General features: G+C 46.0%; 1 protein-coding gene across 2 annotated transcripts in view; it reads right to left on the bottom strand.

Annotated features, from left to right (window-relative positions):
• COL6A6 (collagen type VI alpha 6 chain) overlaps positions 1–19,081 on the bottom strand; it is a 136,783-nt gene that overhangs the window by 38,947 nt on the left and 78,755 nt on the right. For both annotated transcript variants that reach the window (XM_084751672.1, XM_084751671.1), the window contains exons 21-27: positions 13,447–13,482; positions 12,660–12,722; positions 10,776–10,838; positions 6,733–6,795; positions 5,467–5,529; positions 3,766–3,816; positions 1,001–1,036 (exon numbers count right to left, since the gene is read on the bottom strand). In XM_084751672.1, the coding sequence (XP_084607798.1) occupies positions 1,001–1,036; positions 3,766–3,816; positions 5,467–5,529; positions 6,733–6,795; positions 10,776–10,838; positions 12,660–12,722; positions 13,447–13,482 (375 nt within the window). The remainder of the gene's footprint in view (positions 1–1,000; positions 1,037–3,765; positions 3,817–5,466; positions 5,530–6,732; positions 6,796–10,775; positions 10,839–12,659; positions 12,723–13,446; positions 13,483–19,081) is intronic.

The raw sequence follows: 19,081 nt of genomic DNA, 5'->3' as shown, positions 1-19,081 counted from the left end.
GCATATACATTTTGTCTTTTAATTAAAACAAAGTCTATGTTGCTCTCCACAGCACACCATGTCATCAGGGGCTCATGGTACAGTCTTCCAGACCAGAACGCAGGTTCCTCAGAGAACCAAAGGTTCTTTTTTAATTGGTCATTTGACTCTTGCAAGACCTGACACTTACTGAGTTCAGTAAAACCTTCCAGAGAAACTGAAAGCACTGAGGTAGGGGCTATCATTGCTAACTTGTTACCTGATAGGTGATTTTTATAACTATCTCCGGAAAAAAAATCAAGCCAGGCAAACTTTCATCATCTTGGTTCGTTTTCTCTACAATTTTATTTCCTTTAAGGCAGTGGTTCTCTACTTATGAGTTGCAATCTCTTTGGGGTTGAACAACCCTTTCACATGTGTCACCAAAGACCACTGGAAAACAGATGTTCACACTGTGATTCATAACAGTGGTGAAATTACAGTTATGAAATAGCAACAAAATAATTTTATGGTTGGGCATCACCACAACATGAGGAATTGTGTTAAAGGGTCGCAGCTTTAGGAATGTTGAGGACCACAGCTCAAGCAATGATGAAAATAAGGGAAGGGCTACATTTGAGGAGAAAACTTATGGGTTTTTTTTGAGACAAGATTTCTCTGTGTAGCCTTGGCTGTCGTGGGATCGATTTGTTGACCAGGCTGGCCTCGAACTCACAGAGCCCCACCTGCCTCTGCTTCTCAAATGCTGGGATTAAAGGTGTGCGCTACCATGCCCAGCTGAGAAAACATTTAAAAGGGCTACCTTTCTCCCTTTGACTATTAAAAACAAAGCAAAACAAAACTACAAGTGAAATATTTTAAAAGTTCTAACTCCTAAACAAACAGATCATATCAAAACTTGATGGGAGTGACCTGTTTCTTCCCTATGCTACCCCAACCCAAGTAGAATATATTTCTCACTAACTAAGACACTTTTCCTGCCTGGAGCATCCTGCCTCTCAGGACTGTGAAGTGTACATACCTTTTGTCCACTCTCTCCAGGGAATCCTTCCGGACCCTGCCATTAACAACAGAGGAATTCAATACATAGACACTCATCCCAAGATTTGTATTGACTTTAATTCTACCACCTTTCTTGTTTAGTGTTAATATCTGTGTATCATGGGAGGGCTGCGCCCAGTGGATACCAGGCAGCACTGTCTGAGAAACAAATTCCAGTTTCTAAATTCAGTTACCCGTGGGTTACATGATAGCAATCTAAGATGAAGAGAAGAAAGCATTTAAGGAGAAAGTGATGGGGGCAGAGCGATTACAAACAGCCTGAGTTTTACCCCAGTGCGTGTAACAGAAGAGAGGATCACTTGGCCATGTGTCTCTGAGGAACCTTTCTCAAGACGGTTTCAACGGAGAAGTTTAGAAAGTCAAAACAGAATCTAGACTTGACCGTTCATCTTTACGCCCTTTGTTTACCTCACTGTGGCCAAAGACTTGTTGAAGATTACTTCCAACCCTCATCTGATGAGGGATGTGTATTTTATCTGAATCAAATTTCTTTTGTTTCTATGTGTGTGTGAAGGGGTGCCGGCAGAGTCTAGAAGAAGCATCACGTGTTTTTCTCTACCACACTCGCCATCTTAGTTTTTGAGACAGGGTCCCTCACTGACCCTGGAACTCACCATTTTGGCTAGGCTGGCCAGAAAGCTCCCAGGATCCAGCCATCTCTACCCACCCCCGCCATCCTGGGGTTAAAAGTACCACAACCATGGCTAGCATGGGTGCTAGGGATTTGAACTCGGGTCCTCTTGCTTTCATGGAAGGCATTCTTACCCAGTGAGCTATTCCTCAGCCCCTAAATTTTATTTTCTTTACATTTTTTTTTAAGCTTTCGACGAACACCCATTAATTACCAGTGTTAAGGGAGTGATTTGAATTTATGCATATAGTTTGCACCAACCAAATCCCCTGATCCTCTTCCCCACCTCTCAAACTCTAATATCACTAATCTACAAAAATAAATACATAAATACAGTTTTTTTCTAATGTTAAAAAAAATCCTTAGTCACATAAAATTCAAAAAGACAAAAAGAAGAAAAGTTACCCAAACCTTCCAACCTGTAGCTGCAGTACATCTCTTGTCCTAATTAACTTCCAGCTTTGTAGAGGTGCATTTTACGCATAACAAGTATTCTGAGTTTTTACTTTAAGCTTCTACACACAAGCTTTAAGCAGAGGCCGGAAAAGAGGGCTCCATAGAGAAAGTGTTCAGTATGCAAGCAGAGGAATCTGATCCCTGGCACCTTGGTACTGGTGACAGAGGCAGGATGACCCCAGGGGGATCAGTCGCCAGCCATCCCATCCCATCAGAGTGCTCCCCGATTAGTGAGAGACCCAGCCACAAAAAAAAAAAAGTTGAAATGGCATAGAGAAAGCTCCCCACCCCACCCTCTGCCTCCATATGCATATACGTAGTAGGCATGTGTTATCCCCCCCATGCTCACACACATTTTTATAAAAGACTTCACATGTATTTATTCTATCAACAACCTAATGTTCAGCGTCATAGGCTACTTAATATTTCCCTTTCTGTGGGATACTAATGTTTTCGATTATTCTGTATTCTAATGGACATTACTGACACCCCTTCATTTGTTAGTTTTAATTTTCAAAAATCTTTAGCAAGTGTGGCTTTCCCTCCCAACCATCTTGGATCATCCCCTGCGTGACTCCGCTCTGGCACACAGATCCACAGATCCTTCTACCATTTTGGACCCCTGTACTGGCGATTTCGCATCGCTCCGATCTTTTGCATGGATCTCTAACTTTTTTTTTTTTTTTTTTGGTTCAGGAAAGATATACTTATATTTTCTGAACATTTTGTAGTAACGACTGGATATTTTTCATGACGACTGTGTGCGTATGACTAAACACGGGTTGTGTGTGGCTCTGTGCATGCACATGTGTGTATGTGAAGGCAGACAAAGGCAGAGGAGGGCCTTGCATGGGGCTGGTCCTCAGGTGCCTTATGCCTTTATTTTGAAACAGGCACTCACTGGCCTAGAACTTGACAAGGAGACCAGACTAACTGGCCAGTGAGCTCCAGAGGTCTACTGTGCCTCTGCCTTCTACCTCAGCATCGCTAGGACAAGCACCCACTCCCAAAACCAGCTAATTACATGGGTTCTAGGGACCGAACCCACGTACTCATGTTTGCAAGGCAAGCGCTTTACTTACTGAACCATCTCCCGACTACTTATGATATTCGTAAGTGGTTATTATTAGCATATTAAAAAAATCACTGGATTTAGTCAACTTAGTTATTTTTCAGGCATTTACACATCCAGTGACAAGATAATCATTCATTTTTAAGTTTACTGTTTGGACAAATACATTAAGGAAAGTGCTATAGAAATTCCTCATTAATAGCCGAGGCAGTCACAGCTGTCAGAAGACAAAGTGTGGAATGGCCCCCGAGTGAAGACGCACACGGAACTGCTAAGATTAGAGGAAGTTCAAGCTGGACCACGCCAGGCCCCAGCCACCCATCATAGAAAAGCACAGGTGATTCTTTTTCAGCTTCCGGTTTTCACCTGCCTCCGGAACCCTGGCAGGACTCTGTACCATACAGCCCACAGGACGTCAATCAGTGAGCTGTCCACACAGAGTTTGAATTGCAACAGACTGCTTTATATGTTGCCTTTTTTTCTCTCTCTCTCTCTAAATGGTGGCAAGTCAGACAAGCAACTGAAAGCAAATGGAGAAGGTCCAGCTCCAGTGGGTGTAACTTACCTTTGTCCCTTTGCGGCCAACACTACCGTAACCCGGGCTGCCGTCGTCACCCTGGAAATAAAGCAACTATCACACACTTCCAGGCTATAGATAGAGGTGGGCTTATTTATAGGAGGATGTGGGGGATAGATTTTGGGTTCTATCAGGGACCACTAGAAGCAGGGTCCTCTAGCTGGGTGAGTACCAGGGACACTCGTGATGGCACTAAAGGCTCCTGTACAACAGAAATAACAATCACAGTTACTTGTGTGGTTGTGTGAAAAATCAAGAGCATATGCTGGACATCCGGTAATCTTTCAGTAAAAGCAGGCAGCGTTATTAGCCAGCGCTTTTGTGTGTTAATACTTCAGTTCTGATCCATTTTCAGTTTACTGGACAAAACAAGCAAGGCATACTGCTCTCTCATTGGCTGCTGTCTCTGCTTGTAGAAGCCCTGGGCAAAAGGGGAAGGGTCGAATGATTTCTGATAAGGAGGTCTCGCAGGCAAAAGGTCAGAGGAGGTCTTGGGAGGATGCAATATAGAAAGCTTAGTCTGCCTTACCATCACGTCCCTGCTGTTTGCTGCCTTGGAAAAACTGGCTAAGGAACCAATCAGAATTGACTGCGACACTTCTCTCAGTTACAGCTAAGATACAATAAAGCTCTTATGAGCAGTCCTCAGAGACGTAGTGAAGACTTGTTTGCTGTGATGTGCACATTGTCCCCCATAGGTCATGTGTCTGAACACTTGGTCTCCAGTGAGTGGTACTTTGGGGTATTAGCATACTGCCCCAGTCTGCTTAGCAACCTATGATGTCATTACCTACCTGCCACTAGGCATGTCCCTGCCCAGGAGTGTATAAAAGGACAAACTCATCTCTCTCTCTCTCTCTCTCTCTCTCTCTCTCTCTCTCTCTCTCTCTCTCTCTGTCTCTCTGTCTCTCTCTCCTTTCTTGTTCTCCTCTTCCTCTCTTGCTGTCTTTCTGTCTCTCTCTTGGATGCCCCTCCCACTTTCCTGCTCTCCCATGCTCACATAATAAACTTCTCCACATCATATACATCTGTTGTGGTGCATATTTCATATTTCAAGGTCACGGGTTCCCCATATGAGCCACCAATTTTAAATATGCGTCACCCAACATACATGGTATAAGATTTATTATACAAACATGGGGACAGAAAGAAGGAGGGTACCCCAAGGGGACAGAGAGAAAGACGAGAGAGAGACAGAGTAAGCAAGAGATAAAAGAGTAAGAGTAGAGAGCGAGTGACAGGTGGTGGGTTTGTCCTTTTTATCCTGTGTCCCTGGTGGTAGCAGGAGGTGATAACGTCAGAGGTTGCTAAGCAACCTGGGGGCAGGCCACGTCTATGCCAACATGGGGTACAGTCATGGAATCTTCACAGGGCAGAGCCTTGGAGGAAGTGGGCCATTAGGGGGGCAGAGCTTGAGGTTTTATAGTCCAGCCCACTTCCTGCTCATTGTCGGCTTCCTGTCTGCAGGAGCCATGTGACCAGGGTCCCAGCGGCTGCCTGTTTGCATTCCTTGGCATCCCCTGACATGATGGATCGTACTTGGTTGAACTCTAAGCCAAACTAACCCTTTCCTTCGCTAAGTTACTTCCTGTCAGGTATCCCTGTGTCACAGCACAGGGAAAAGTAACTGATACGTGACCGAGTGAAAGGATCCAAAGACCAGATCCAAAGCAGCGAGAACAAACCCACCTGCAGGCCCCGAGGACCTGGGGAGCCGGCAGCTCCCTTTCCCCCCAGGTCTCCAGGTTCTCCCTGTTCAAGAGAAGAACGAAACAGGCCGTAAGTTGGTTGCTTTGTTTGTTTGAGACGGGAGCGCATTCGGAATCCCAGGTTGGCTTTGAGTTTGTGGCAGTTCTCCTACCCGAGCCCTCCTGTGCTGGGACTGCAGGTATGGCCCACCATGTCATCAGATTGCCTATTTGTCTCTTGGCAAATCAGAAATGATGGCTCCAGGCACTGTTTAACTTAGTCCAATGTGTCGGAGCAACTGGTCTGCAGCCAGACTTGCATACAAATGACCTGTGAGGAATCACAGGCTGTGGCTGGTCAACGCCGTCCGTCACCCGAGACTCAACAAGTCTGATTTATTTATTGTTGAGTGTAGTTCACTATCCTAGCCACTCAGCGCCTTGTGATTCAGGAAGGAATATCTCTCTATTGCTACAAAAAAAAAATTAACAAAATTGTTTCCCATGATGACCCGTGCAAATCACCCAGCTGTGAGGATTTATTAGGCTCGGGACCAGAGTGTAGATCAGTGAAGGAAGGCGCCTGACAAGCGGAGCGTCTACTGTGGCTCATGAGGCAGCCTCAGCTATTCAAAGACTGTGTCTTCTTTGAAGTCTCTGTTTCCAACACAGAAATACTCCTAATGGTGCTTTATTTAAAGCTCAACTCTAGTCTTTCTCCTTCCCTCTTCCTTAATGCCATAGATTGCTGTCCTTAAGATGACCTAAATTCTTTGGGCCTGACTTCATGCCCTGTGTGTCATAGCTACCAGGATGCATTCATTCATGAACACTCACGAAGCTCTAGTTCCAGGTCAGGCTCTTCTGGACCTCACAACAGACGCCTGGGTCTTAAAAGGTCCTTAGCAAAGGTGCACATGAGAAGGAGGGACCAAGAGATGTAAGAAGGGAAGCAATGGTGCAGAAAGGGTAGGAGAGGGGAGGAAAAGTCCTTGCCAAGGCAGCCTTCCCCCTCTGAGATCCCCCCAGTTGGACGGGGTGTAGCCCCTCCTGCGATTATGCTTGAGCTGGAGTCCCTGATCTCATCTCGGTCCACACCCCACGTCCTTAGAGATTGCTGGCTCTCCAAGAATCGAGCCAGAGCCTAGGGCAACAAGCTGTGCTTTCCTTTGTGTGGAAAGGGCTCTGGCTGATCCAGCCAGCCACAGCTCTCTCGGGTAGCACAAATTTTAACATTGGAGGGGGCAGGCTAAAGAATGTGACCTACTTTCTTTCCTTGGCTTCCCAAATGGCCTTGGTTCCCCGCTTGTCCTCCGGGTCCTGGAGGCCCCTGGAATGAAACAAGGACGGCAGATATAGCAGCTCTCCCTCGACAACACTTTCGCATGTGAAGTACAGATGGGAGAGAAGTTAAGGGCTGAGCTGATCCTGCTCTGGAAAAAAAAAAAAAACATTGCAGCTGTCAAATAAAGACTAGTAACTAAAAGAAAATTAATAAAGTAACCCAGGCCAGATGTGGCCTAAATGATTACACTTCCTTGTGAGTCTCTGTGTCCAAATGGAGTCTAGGTTCCCACTCTTTAGCTCAGGGAACAGATGTTGCTGAAATGTGTAGCATTTCAAGAAAGCTTTCCAAAGGACATTGGGCTTCAAAGAACCCTTTCTACCAGCAGCAAGGACTATTTTGTTGTTGTTGTTATATTTATCTTCATTTGCAAACTGTAGGATGGATATTAGAAAGCTCAGAAAGTTTCACTAGAATTATTTAGCATTGTGACAAGGTATGTCCAGGGAGCACAGGATAACGGTTCCGAAATTATTTCTAGAAACTGCTAGAAAACTGAACTGTCATTTCTGTGCCCTAGAACAGGGCCCACTGCTAGAGAGCACTTATTGTAAATGTTTGTCAAGTCAGAAAGAGGGATGAGTCCACAGCCCATCCGCCCTAACTCATGCAGGATGGTGAACCCGGGCAACTAAAGCGTGGGCTACGTATTGCTCTATGCCTGGCAGGGCTTTCCTCAAAACATGAACTCATCCAGGGCATAGGATTCCTCCGTTTGGGTCAAGGAGAACGTTCAGTGGGTAGTGGTGCTTGCCACCAAGCCCAAGGACCCGAGCTCAGTTTTTGGAATGCATGTCATAGGGAGAACCAGTCCTTCTAACTGGCTGACTTTTACACGTGGACTGTGGTGTGTACATATATGTGCACTCTCATACAAATAATGTAGAAAAAACACTGTTCAGTTACACAATGCAGATACAATATTGTAGTAATGAAAATATTTATACTGCCCTTACTATGCACTATGTGATCGTCTCAAATATTTGCATCTATCAAACTGTTTAACTTTCACAACCTCCATTAAGGTAGTTACTATTTACTATTCTTTTGCTGAAGATGTGTCTGTTAAGTAAACTGTCCAAGAGAACACAGATAAGATATAACGGTATAAGCCTGGCATCAGACCCAGGCATCCTGGCTCCAGATGTGGTGGCTATACCTACTATGCCATGGTCTACGAAGACAACAGAAATCCTGCATTGCTCTCCACATTTGTGTGGCGGGATTCTAGCCCCTCTTCCCATGACTCTCCTCTCCTCTTCCCCCTCCACCCTGTCAACATTTTTTTTTTAAACCAAAGCTTCATGTAGCTAAGGCTACCCTTGAACTTCTGATCCTTCTACCTCTGACTTCCTCTTAAAGCTTAGCATCTATTTACATATTTTGTTCTTTTGACAATTTCATACATGGGAATTGTGTGTTTTGATTACTCTCATCTTTTCTCCCTCCCATCCCCGTCAATTCCTCTTCCCTACAGGCCCCTCTCCCTCTGTCCCTTTTTTGTTCTGTGACCCACTGAGTTTACCCAGAGCCACTGGAGTGACCACCGAATGTGAAGCTTACCCAGTAGAGCCTGGGGCTGGGCCGGGTGGGGGTGGGACAGGGAGGGAGGTTCACCCTACCTGTACCTCTTGAATGCTGATCCTGCAGAGGAGCACCCCAATGCTTGGCTAGTTCTAACCTTTCTTGATGGTGTGCAAGCTTCTAGTCTTATTATTTTGTGACCTAGTTTCCCACTGTGTTTGTTAGCATCTGGAGATTTTAAAGGAGGGTCTTAAAGGGGACAAAAGCCAGGACAAAAGAAGATGTCATTCTTTTCAAAAATGTCTTCCTTGTTTTTGTTTGCTTGTTTTGGTTGTAGCCACATATTGGCTGGGTTAGCAAGTTTCATTTATGTGCAGCGCCAAGGACTGTGTAAGTTAGTAAGCCTCCGGTACGCCATCAATACAAGATGTAAGTCCCGAGGACTGCGCTCGCATCTGCCATTAGAAAACACATCGTTCCGCTGGAGGGTTGCTCCTGTGCCGTAAAACAGTACGAGACCCCTGGCGATGAGCTTGAAATGGCTGTCAAGGACATCACTCTCCTGTGGGTCTGGTTGTTCGCCTCTGTGGATTTCCTTCGGAAATAGCAGTCTTGAGATCTCATTCATCACGTCCCAAAACACAGAAAATTCTTCTCCTCTTTGAAACTGCATCTTAACAGCCGACAAGATGGGTATTTCGTGAAAACCGAACAGAGGAAGAAAAGCGGGGCCTTCAGCCAGACAAATGGAAGTGGTGGCAGAGAGACGTGGTGCCTTCGACTAACTGGCAAGGCCAAAGGCTGGATGATTTATGACTGTGCCACATCTTGCCAAAGTGAGATTAAAGGGACCCACAGATGGGAAGTGCCTCACGGGGCACAGGGAAGAATTGCTCCAGCAACAGCCTTAGGTACCATTTTGGATCCTAGATCTGAAGAAAGACCAAGGCCTTTGGATTTCAACTCATCTACATTTCCACATCAATATTTGATATCAACAGATGAGATAATAGCCCAATATACATTTTCCTTTGTACGTTTTGTTTTTAGTAAAAATCTCCATTTGTGGTGCCAGCCAGCTTTTAATGATTCAAAGATGTGGATTCAGGAGAGTTTTGCCATCAGGTTAGTTCTGCTATGAAACTATGAAGTTTTCAGGCATTTGGAAGGAGCACTTTTATCAAAACCAGGAACAAACATCGTCAGGAGCAAATATTAATGTACTTTAAAGCAGGATGTCACAGCATACAAGCTTATGCAAACAGCCTCCTAAATATTCTCATGATGAGCACAGCCACTTAAACCTGGGCCTCTGCCCAGCTTTACTGATGGATGCAAAGAAACGCATTCCCTGGATACTGATCTTTGTGGAGGGCGAAAGGTCCCAATGGGGTCCCTTTCATTCATTTGCTGCCTGATTCATTACGCAGATGCATCGAGCTCTGCTGTGCCAGGAATTGCAAAGCCAGGCTCTGGGGATTCAGCATAAGCAGGACACTGACACGGATGGAGCCAGCAGACTGTACAAACAGAGCAACAGATACATATACACTATGCTAGCTGCGGACGAGGAGCAGATCACACAGGGCCTTGCTACTCAAGGTGTGGTCCAGACCTGCAGCCTCAGTACCAACTGGGGACTCACTGAATCGAGGCAGAATCTCAGCCCTCGATCTAGACCCCCTGGATCAGGACGTGCATCCTAACACACTCTCCTGGGGGTTCTCAGTGCATTTTGAAAGAGGGAAGTGTGGACATTGGGTAGTCATTCCCAATCCTAGTGTTATCTTGTAGATAGCCATGGCTTTACTTGTAGAGGTTCTAAGAGCTCTGAGGAAGGTCTTAGGCAGTGAAATAGTTTAGTCTCCTCAGGAGACTTAAAACAACAACAACAACAAAAACTTTACTTGTGTATGTGGATATGCATGCGTGTGTGCGTATGTATGCATGTGTGGGTATGCATGCGTATGCTACATGTGCTGGGTACCTACAGGACCAGGAGATGATTTCAATCCCCTGAAGCACGAGTTGCGGGAAACTGTGAACTTGAGTCCTCTGGAAGAATCAGCAAACGCTCTTAACCACTAAACCAGCCCTCTAGCTCCCCCAGGAGGTGGGGTAGGCAACTCCAAGTGAGTTGTGAGCAGCGGGTGATGTATCCGCATAGCACCGAGGAGGGATTGCTAACCTGGGCTGAGAAGCAGAGGCAAGGAGGTCTAGAGAGAGTCTTCTACCACACTACAGCCTGTATGGCGAGGGGCAGGGGCCACAGATGGACGACCAGGCTTTGAAGCAGCTGCCACTTGCCCACTCAAGCCAAACGTAACACACTTGGCCTGCAGGTAGTGTGTAATTCACCTCAGGAGGAGAACCACAGAGGAGGAGAGCCTCAAAGCCAAGAGCGAAGCTGGATGTAGTTGCTTTTCTGTCTCCTTACGTACCTGGGGCCCGTTCATTCCCAGGCTTCCTTTTTCTCCTTTCTCGCCAACCTCTCCTCTCAGGCCCTAAATACACAGAATCAAAGCGTTATTTTCTCCTTTAGTGAGAACCCTTGAACATTAAACTTGCACATTAAAAAAAAAAAATCAAATGCTAAGTCAAGATAACAGAGAAACCAGGCTGGGAGCCGAATTCCACAGTGGCTACCGTGAGGGCCTCTGAGTTCCTCCTCACTTGTGTTGGGACACCACAGACCAGTGTGAAATAGAGGTGGTTGAGGCTATTTAGCCAAAGGAGCTAGGACCTGGAGGAACGCACCCAAAAGCTGAGATTTTTTTTTTTTTTTTTTGGTCCTGCCAATGGTCTTCGGCCTCTTCATACTCTGAAGCCATATGGATTTTATGGCTGTTCTTAATCATATAAATCTAAAACCAGAACATTTAACTCCGTCTTATATTCAATAACCACAACAAAGATGGGTCATACAGAAGATGCATCCATAGCAAGATGAAATTTAGATCTTTCTACTTCTGGAATCCTATGGCTTCCACTGGTTGCATGGAAGCTTTCTTCATGCACTGTGTTTGGTGTTTTGCCTCATTTTAAGTTGTGCTATAAATAAAAAGCTCCATAAACTGAAAGAACAAATGCTGGATGTGACTTGCGTAGTATGAAATAAAGGCAGTCAATTTAGTGAGGCGCTTCCTGGCGATCCTAAGGCAAATATATCTCACTTTAAAGTAAGAAAATTGAGCCTTCCTCAGCTGGCATGAAGTGACAAATAAAAGCAATCAAGCCAGAGAGAGAGAGAGAGAGAGAGAGAGAGAGAGAGCGAGAGAGAGAGAGAGGGCTGAAGCGAAAGCTGTTTGCCATGCCGAAATCTTGGCAATGAGTGGACAAAGTGTCTCCTCTGACATTTTGATGTATTTTTGCCCAACTACCATAACACAAACTGTCAATACATAATGCCTCTATTTTTAAGTACTTGCTGTAAGACTTTGAAAAATAGAACCAATGATGGTCTTGCCCATGCCAAACAGTACACCTGTTTTTCATACACTCAAGACTAAGGTTAGGGAAGAGAAATACTATTCTTGTGGTCTGGTTTCTATCCCTGGCCCCTCCTCGCCCTTTCTCCCTCCCCCCTCCCCGCTTTCCTCCCATGCTAGAGACTGAAGACGGGGCCTGTGCATGCTGCACACACATTCCACCCACGGCTACATTCTAACCCAACTGCACTCTTCCTTCTCAGCATTTGCGCCCTTCCTGCCTCACTGTTGACTTAGGCTACCCTTTCTCCTCTCTGGCACACGGTTCCCCTCTTGCTCATATGACCAGTGCAGAGCGCCAGCTATGGCTTGCTCCTTGTAAAGGAAAATGTGCTGGAGGCAGCTCCCCAGAGAACAAGCTGGAAAGGACAGGCAGCGCGCCATGCTATAGATCACCTCCCTGAAGCCTCCTCCAGCTGCACTTGGAACAAATCTTTCCTTGAGTTGAGCCAAGGTTTCAACACCATGGACAGCCAGAGATACAAGCCTGAGAGCTATTACCGCGTTACATTGACCACACTCCCCAAATTCGAGGCTCAACATTTTCCTTGGCTCAAGGGCTCCTGGATTATCCTGACAATCCTGAACCCGGCACAAGAGGCTGGCTGGCTGCCCAGCGTGTTCATTGCTTTCCACTTCTTGATGGGGACAAACTCTGATAAAAGAGACAAAACTCTGTACAAGCCATGCCTTGATGGGACTTATTTTAGTAACCTGAACACACTTCCAGGTATCCGTAATCCTGCAGGGCCACGCGAAGGGTTCTATCCGGGTTATAGGTCATCCACACACAGACTCTTCCCTTTGGTCACACCCCCACATGTTCCCTGTGTATACCTGAGGGCCCTTAAGTCCAGGAGAGCCTTCAAGTCCATCTGGGCCTGCGATGCCTGGATTTCCCTATGGTGAGAAAGAATCAACCTATTAATCTATTAATACTTAATTAATCTATTAATCCCTTCATGTGCAAGATTAGAAACTTTTTCTCCCCACTGGCAATGAAAGGTCTTTGCAAAAACCGAAGTTTTTTTTTTCGTCCTTAACATTGTGGCGTGTCACTTATGGTGTGACTGTGTGACTGAGAGTGGGTGTATTAGTACCAACCTTCACTGCGCTTTTAACCTGAGCACCTGCGTTCTGAAAAATTCTAAGCCACAGCGGCTTTTTTTTTTAAAGACTGGGCATCCATGAAGCACAGTGTGACAAGGCTGCCCGCTTGGGTCTCCAGAGTCCTCGGAATATCCAGTTTGTACTAAGCTTTCACTGCGTTCTTCAGGCTCAAATGGGCTTTCGCTCATGTTGTGAGTTGGAGCGGCTAACTGAACACAAATCCAAGAAAGATTATATTCGAAAGCCAAACAAAATGAAACTTAACCGTTGGACCAATTAGTCGCTTTGATCATTTCTATGTTTAAGCATTTTTTTATTTCTTTGAAAAATTTTTAATAAAGTGACTCAATTTTTGCTCCATGAATTCTTAAAATTGTAGCCAATATTTTCTAACAACTTATTCTACAACCAATGTCCTCAAAAAGTAAAAGTTTAAGATGGGAGAAGGTTTGACCATCTTGATTGGACATGAGTTGTTTATTTTTTGATGTTAAGAAAAAAAATAACCACTGACCTGTGGGCCTGTATGTCCCCTTCGGCCATGAACAACCTAAATTAAAGGAGAAAAACAGATACTCTTAGTTTAGAAAAGATGGTGCATATATAATGCCTTAAATTGTAACAGATGCCTCAAGGCACGGCGGCCATAAATAACTCTCATATTGTGCTTAGCACATTCAGTTACTCAGTGAGTTGTGAAAACAGGCTGCCGATGACACTGGCTTTCTGTACAGGATGACAGGTAATTGAAATCACAGACAAGCCAAAGCCAGAGAGGTACATAGAGAACAGATTATAGCCGGCAACCCGCTTCCCTCACACTTGACCTGAGCTGCACATCAGCAGCAACACTGACTGATCAGGACTTTCTTTCTCAATTCTCCCCAAACTACAAAGTCAGTCAGAATCAGGGGTGGAGCAGCGGAAGGGCAGAAGGTCAGAGGAAGAACGGGGGTCGATTCCAGGAACTTCGTGATACTGTGAGCTCAGAAATGAAGGAGCCTGCCTGGTTTGATTTTAAAAGCCAAGCAATGTGATTGGCTGTCAGAAATCAATCAGCTCAAGTATTCAAAAGCGACTTGGTTTATTGTATCAATAAAAGGCCTAATTTAAATAGCACTGCTAAATAAGAAAGGGACATTTTTCAGTCCATGTAAGGTTAGGGTCAAGGTGCATTCCCAATCAGTGGTCGTGGTTCAGAGAAATCAAGAGATGATAGCATTTCCGGTCTGACTCGGTCACTTAGTAAAGTCAGAACACCTGGAACATCTAGGGTTCCCCAGATCCAACAGCTGCCAGACAACACTGCCTTGCTGGAAACTCATGCCAACTGTTCTGACAGGCCAGTGCTGCTAGGTGTATTTCAAAATACGTTGTTGTCTAAGGAGCAAAAGTGTGTGCATGGGGACATGCCTCATTTCTTTCAAACAAGAAGGATTCACCTTCAAGGGGCAAAATTCAGAGAAGAAAAGAAAGTCATTTTCAAAGGGCTGGAAAGATGGCTCGACATCCAGGGGCACTTGCTGTTCCTGTAGAGGACCCTAGTTTAGTTCCCAGCACCCACATCAGGCAGCTCACCACTGCCCGTAACACCAGGTCTAGGAGCTCTATCTTCCTTTTCTGAAATTGACAGGCATTTGCACACATGTGGAGCACATACATACACACATCCTTTAGCACAATGAATTGCTCCAATTCAATTCAGTTCATTGTCACTCAGAAAAATATTCACCAGTAGATCATTTCATCCAGAAAACTATCTGCCACCCTTTGAAAAACAGTAGAAAGGACCCATGAGAGCACGAAACTCGTATGCATGCTTGTGCCCTACCCACAACACGCGCGCACACACACGCGCACACACACACACACGCACCGTGAGTCTTTGACCTCAGGAAATCCTCTCTCTCCGAGTCTCCAGGGAGGAGGGAGATAAGACTGTGCGCATTTCACAAAGCAGAGCACAGCACGTGCCTAAGGATGCGGAGAGAGTTTCGAAGACAGAGATGGCATCCAGTTGGTCAAATGTGAAATCTTCCCTGAGGAAGAGACTTGAGATTGGCTTCTGGGGATGGGTACTAATCTTTCCATCAGAGGCACGGCCCGGGTGATGGAGTAAAGGTGGGCAGACAGGAGGTGGAGTAGGTATTGGTAACGAGGACAAGTTGGGTCAAAAGGGTGAGATGACAGTGTTGTTGTGGGTCCCTAGGCTGAGTGCCTTGTCCCCACCTTCAGCAGTAGCCCTAGGGTTTGTGGTGCAGTAAACATACATGTGTTGGACCAGGTTTCATGTGGATACAGCTGGTTTGAGTGGAGAAGATAAGAAGAATGTCATATTAATGTCATATTTGGCAAAACAAAATTTCACCGATAGATTCTAAGGGCTGTAGAACAGACCCCCAAGGAAGGATGTTTCACTATTGTCAGTGTTTGAAACGTCAACATTTCTTCCTGTGTATTAAGTTGCTTGCCTTTTGTATGTGCTCGTTGGCTTGTGTATGTGGATGCACATGTGTGAGCCTGCACACGGAGGCCAGAGGTTGTCCTCTCTAGTGTCATTCCTTAGATTTCATTTCCCTTGTGCTTTGAGGCAGGGTGGCTCCACTGGCCTGGAGCTCACCAATTAGGCTGGGCTGGCTAGCTGGCCAGCAAGTGCCAGGGATCTGTTAGCCCGCTTCTCAGTGCTGGGATTGCAAAGGTATGTCACCATGCCCGGTTATGTCTCAGGTCCTCGGGCTTGCCTGCAAGTACACTACCTGAGCCATCTACTCAGCTCTGCCTGTCATGTGACTTTAAGAGCTGATTTTGAGAGAGCTCCATGGCCTGAGTCACCATAGCACAAATGTATCTCTGGTCCCTGCTCCTTCCAAGGCATGGGGGCTGATGTGGTGAGAAAAAACTGACTCCTGTCCCTACTCATGGGGGTTTAGGCCTAATGGAGGAAGCAGACTTTAATCTATCTAAGACTGACATACGTGATGGAAACAAACCCAGAAGTGGCCACCTAGTAAGTTTGCTGATTTAAGCTACAAAGTCATAGGAGAGAGACCTTGGCAGACATGAGGCAGAGAAAGCAGACAAGGAATTAAGGCAAATGATTTTCACAGCTTTTGCCTAAGATTTTCAAGTGGTTTACATAGGGAAGATAATCTTGGGGTATCTGAAGGGTGCACTCAAAGGCTGACTGGGTTCTGGCCACACCCCCAGAGATCCTGCCTCTGTAAAGCAAATGTGAGTGGGCACATCAAGAGAGTAACGTACCCCCAGGAAACCTGAGAAGAAAACGATGCACCACAGAGTCCCCAGTTGCAAAGTTCCCATAGCCTGGCTTTCTGGGTACTTATGAGGACCCTGTTTTCTGGGTGTGCATGACTGATACGGCACAGAAAGTCACCAGGAAGCAAACAGGGTGTTAGTGGCAGATACCCGGTGAATCCTGAAATCTCACTGGCAGGCTCATCCCCAACGATGCTGCCCTGGAGCAATTGCGGCGGGGGGGGGGGGGCAAGGGGGGCAGGGGTGCTATAAAGAGGTGCCCAAAAGAATGAACGGACAACACCACAAAAGCAATCTGGCCCAAGCTGGAATGGAAGCCTGCTTTTATATGAGGTTCCAGTTGCTTCTCATCACCCTGGCAGAGACTCTGTTCTAATTCTCAGCACAGTCTGGTGCAGAGAGAGCCACCCCTTCCTTTCCCACCAATGCCCAGGAGGGGGTGGGGGGTGGGCTCTACTTTCTGGCTTTGGTCCTTCCTCCCTGCTTCTCCTGCCCTCAGTCCTGCCTATTATCTATCTTGGCCTCACTCTGCTAATAGCTTGCTCACCCGACAGGCCTGCCTCCCTTCCCATCAGTGACCTTCAACTAGAAGGGTTTACCTCCGCCTCTTCCTTTCCAGGAAGCATATAGCAAGGTCTGGGGACATTTCTTGGCGGGTGTGCTGTTGGTACCCAGTGAGGAGATGCCAAGGGAGACATTGTCATCTTCCCATGCATGACACGGCTATTCTCCACAGCAATGGTTCCAACAAATGCCAGTGGCTCTGGAGTGGAGAAACTCTACTATGGTTTACACTGTGGTTCTAATTTCCTGCAGAGAAAAGAACTTTTGTTTGAGTTCTTAGCTCTATTACTCAGCGAGTTGCTAGTTCATTGTTGGTATTCAGCATTTGTCAAGTGAATAAAGATCAGATTAGACCAGCTGGTATCCACTTCTCTGCATGCCACCTGCCACCTGCCTCACCACTGTCACTCTCCAGTCACTTGCCATTTAGCAGAATTTTATTGCTCTAAGGATTTCTCAATGTTCTGCATCTACATATGGATTTTGTGGCTCTATAAAATGCTGGCAATAAAACTAAGAGCTTGGGACAGACGAGACAAGCACTCAGCCACTGAGCTACACCCCCAGCCCAGTATCCACCTACAGTTTTCTTAAGGAATAACAACTTCACTGCAATTGTCATAATAAATCCTGACTTAATAGTTGTATGCCGATCAAATGTAAAATCATCCCAAATCCTCCATGCAAGAAATAAGCATTAGCAGGGGCGGAAGAGATGGATCAGAGATTAAGAGCATTGGCTGCTCACTCCAAGGAGGATCCAGATTCTGTTCCCAGCACCCACCTGGCAGCTCACAAACATCTGTAGCTCTGGTTCTAGGGAAGCGGATGCCTTCTGCTGACCTCAATGAGCAGTGCGTGAAAGTGGGTGCACAGACACACAGGCGGACAAAACCCTCATATTCCTATCCATTGTGTCTTCTCATTTTATTTTGCAGAGTCACACAAAGAGAGCTAGTTGAGGCACCCTTGTTTTGTCATTTGTTGACAGTCCTGTTTTGACCCCTGTATGGCACAAAGGCACCTCCATGAGGTCCTCCTCCTCCTCCTCCTCCTCCTCCTCCTCTTCCTCAGAAGCTGTGTGGTTGGTGTGGCCTCTGGGAGCCACGAAACAGTAAACACACATCCCTTCACACCAGGGTTTCCTGGGTGACAGTCTTCACACTGACCATGTTTTGCAGGAGGAAGCAAGCCTGCAAGGACACCCTTCCAGAAAGCCAAGCAGAAAGGATAAGCTCTCCCTCATTTGCATCTGCATCTGCATATGCATTAAAGCGTCATTAGCAACTCTCACAGTCTGCACATTCTGAATGTAATCTCGGTTCCTATTTCCATTTCCCAGCCTTGTGAGGAGCTCGGGTGTGCTTCCAGATGCAAAAATACTTTCCTGACAGAGGATAATAGCTAGTTTCACAAACTACTTCTGCCCTGAAAATACAATACATCATAAGCGTCGTGTACTCAACTAGGGTTTATTTGTGCTCAATTTTAAGATGTTTTGAGGGGCAGGGAGAGGAGGTTGGATAGCTAAACAAAGAATGGAAAAGAAACTGCTGCAAAAATGAGACAAAATTGGTCTAATTTAGACACTAATGCAGGTGTGGAAGTGAATTCCATTAAATAATCTTATTGGATAAAGGCGTCCTATTTGGAATCTTTGTGTGCTTTTCTAAGCGGTAACACATGGAATGTTTTAAGGCATGTATTTAAACAAAACCAATAAAATAAACTAACAACAAACTAAAACTCCCCACAAGGGGCTGGCTGGCTTTTGTCAACTTGACACAAAGCTAGAAATATCTGGGAAGAGGGAATTTTAATTATGAAAATGCCTCCGTCAGATTGGCCTGCAGGCAAGTCTGTGGGGCATTGTCTTGATTTGTGACTGACGCAGGAGGGCCCTGCTCACCGTGGGTGGTCCACCACGGGCTGGGTGATACTCACTTGTGTAAGAAAATCAGGATGAGCAAGCCAAGAGGAGCAATTCAGTCAACAGCATGCGTCCGTGGCGTATGCTTCAGTTCCTGCGCTGAGTTTCTGCCCAAACTTGCCTCAGTGACCGTGTGTGTATGTGTGTGTGTGTGTGTGTGTGTGTGTGTGTGTGTGTGTGTGCGCGTGCGTGCGTGCGTGTGTGTGTGTGTGTGTGTGTGTGTGTGTGTGTGTGTAACCTGCCAGTTGGAAGCTGAAATAAACCCTTTCTTCCTGAAGTGGCTTTTGGTCATGGTGTTCTATCCCAGCATCCATCAGAATCACTCAGACACTCAATAACCTAGTCTAACTCTTGGTCCCACGCCTACACCAGACCCTCT

The sequence above is a fragment of the Acomys minous genome (assembly GCF_964271855.1).
Source record: "Acomys minous genome assembly, chromosome: 13".
Classification (NCBI taxonomy): domain Eukaryota; kingdom Metazoa; phylum Chordata; class Mammalia; order Rodentia; family Muridae; genus Acomys; species Acomys minous.
The sequence above is the reverse complement of the archived record's forward strand: the minus strand, read 5'-3'. Positions and strand labels throughout refer to the sequence as shown.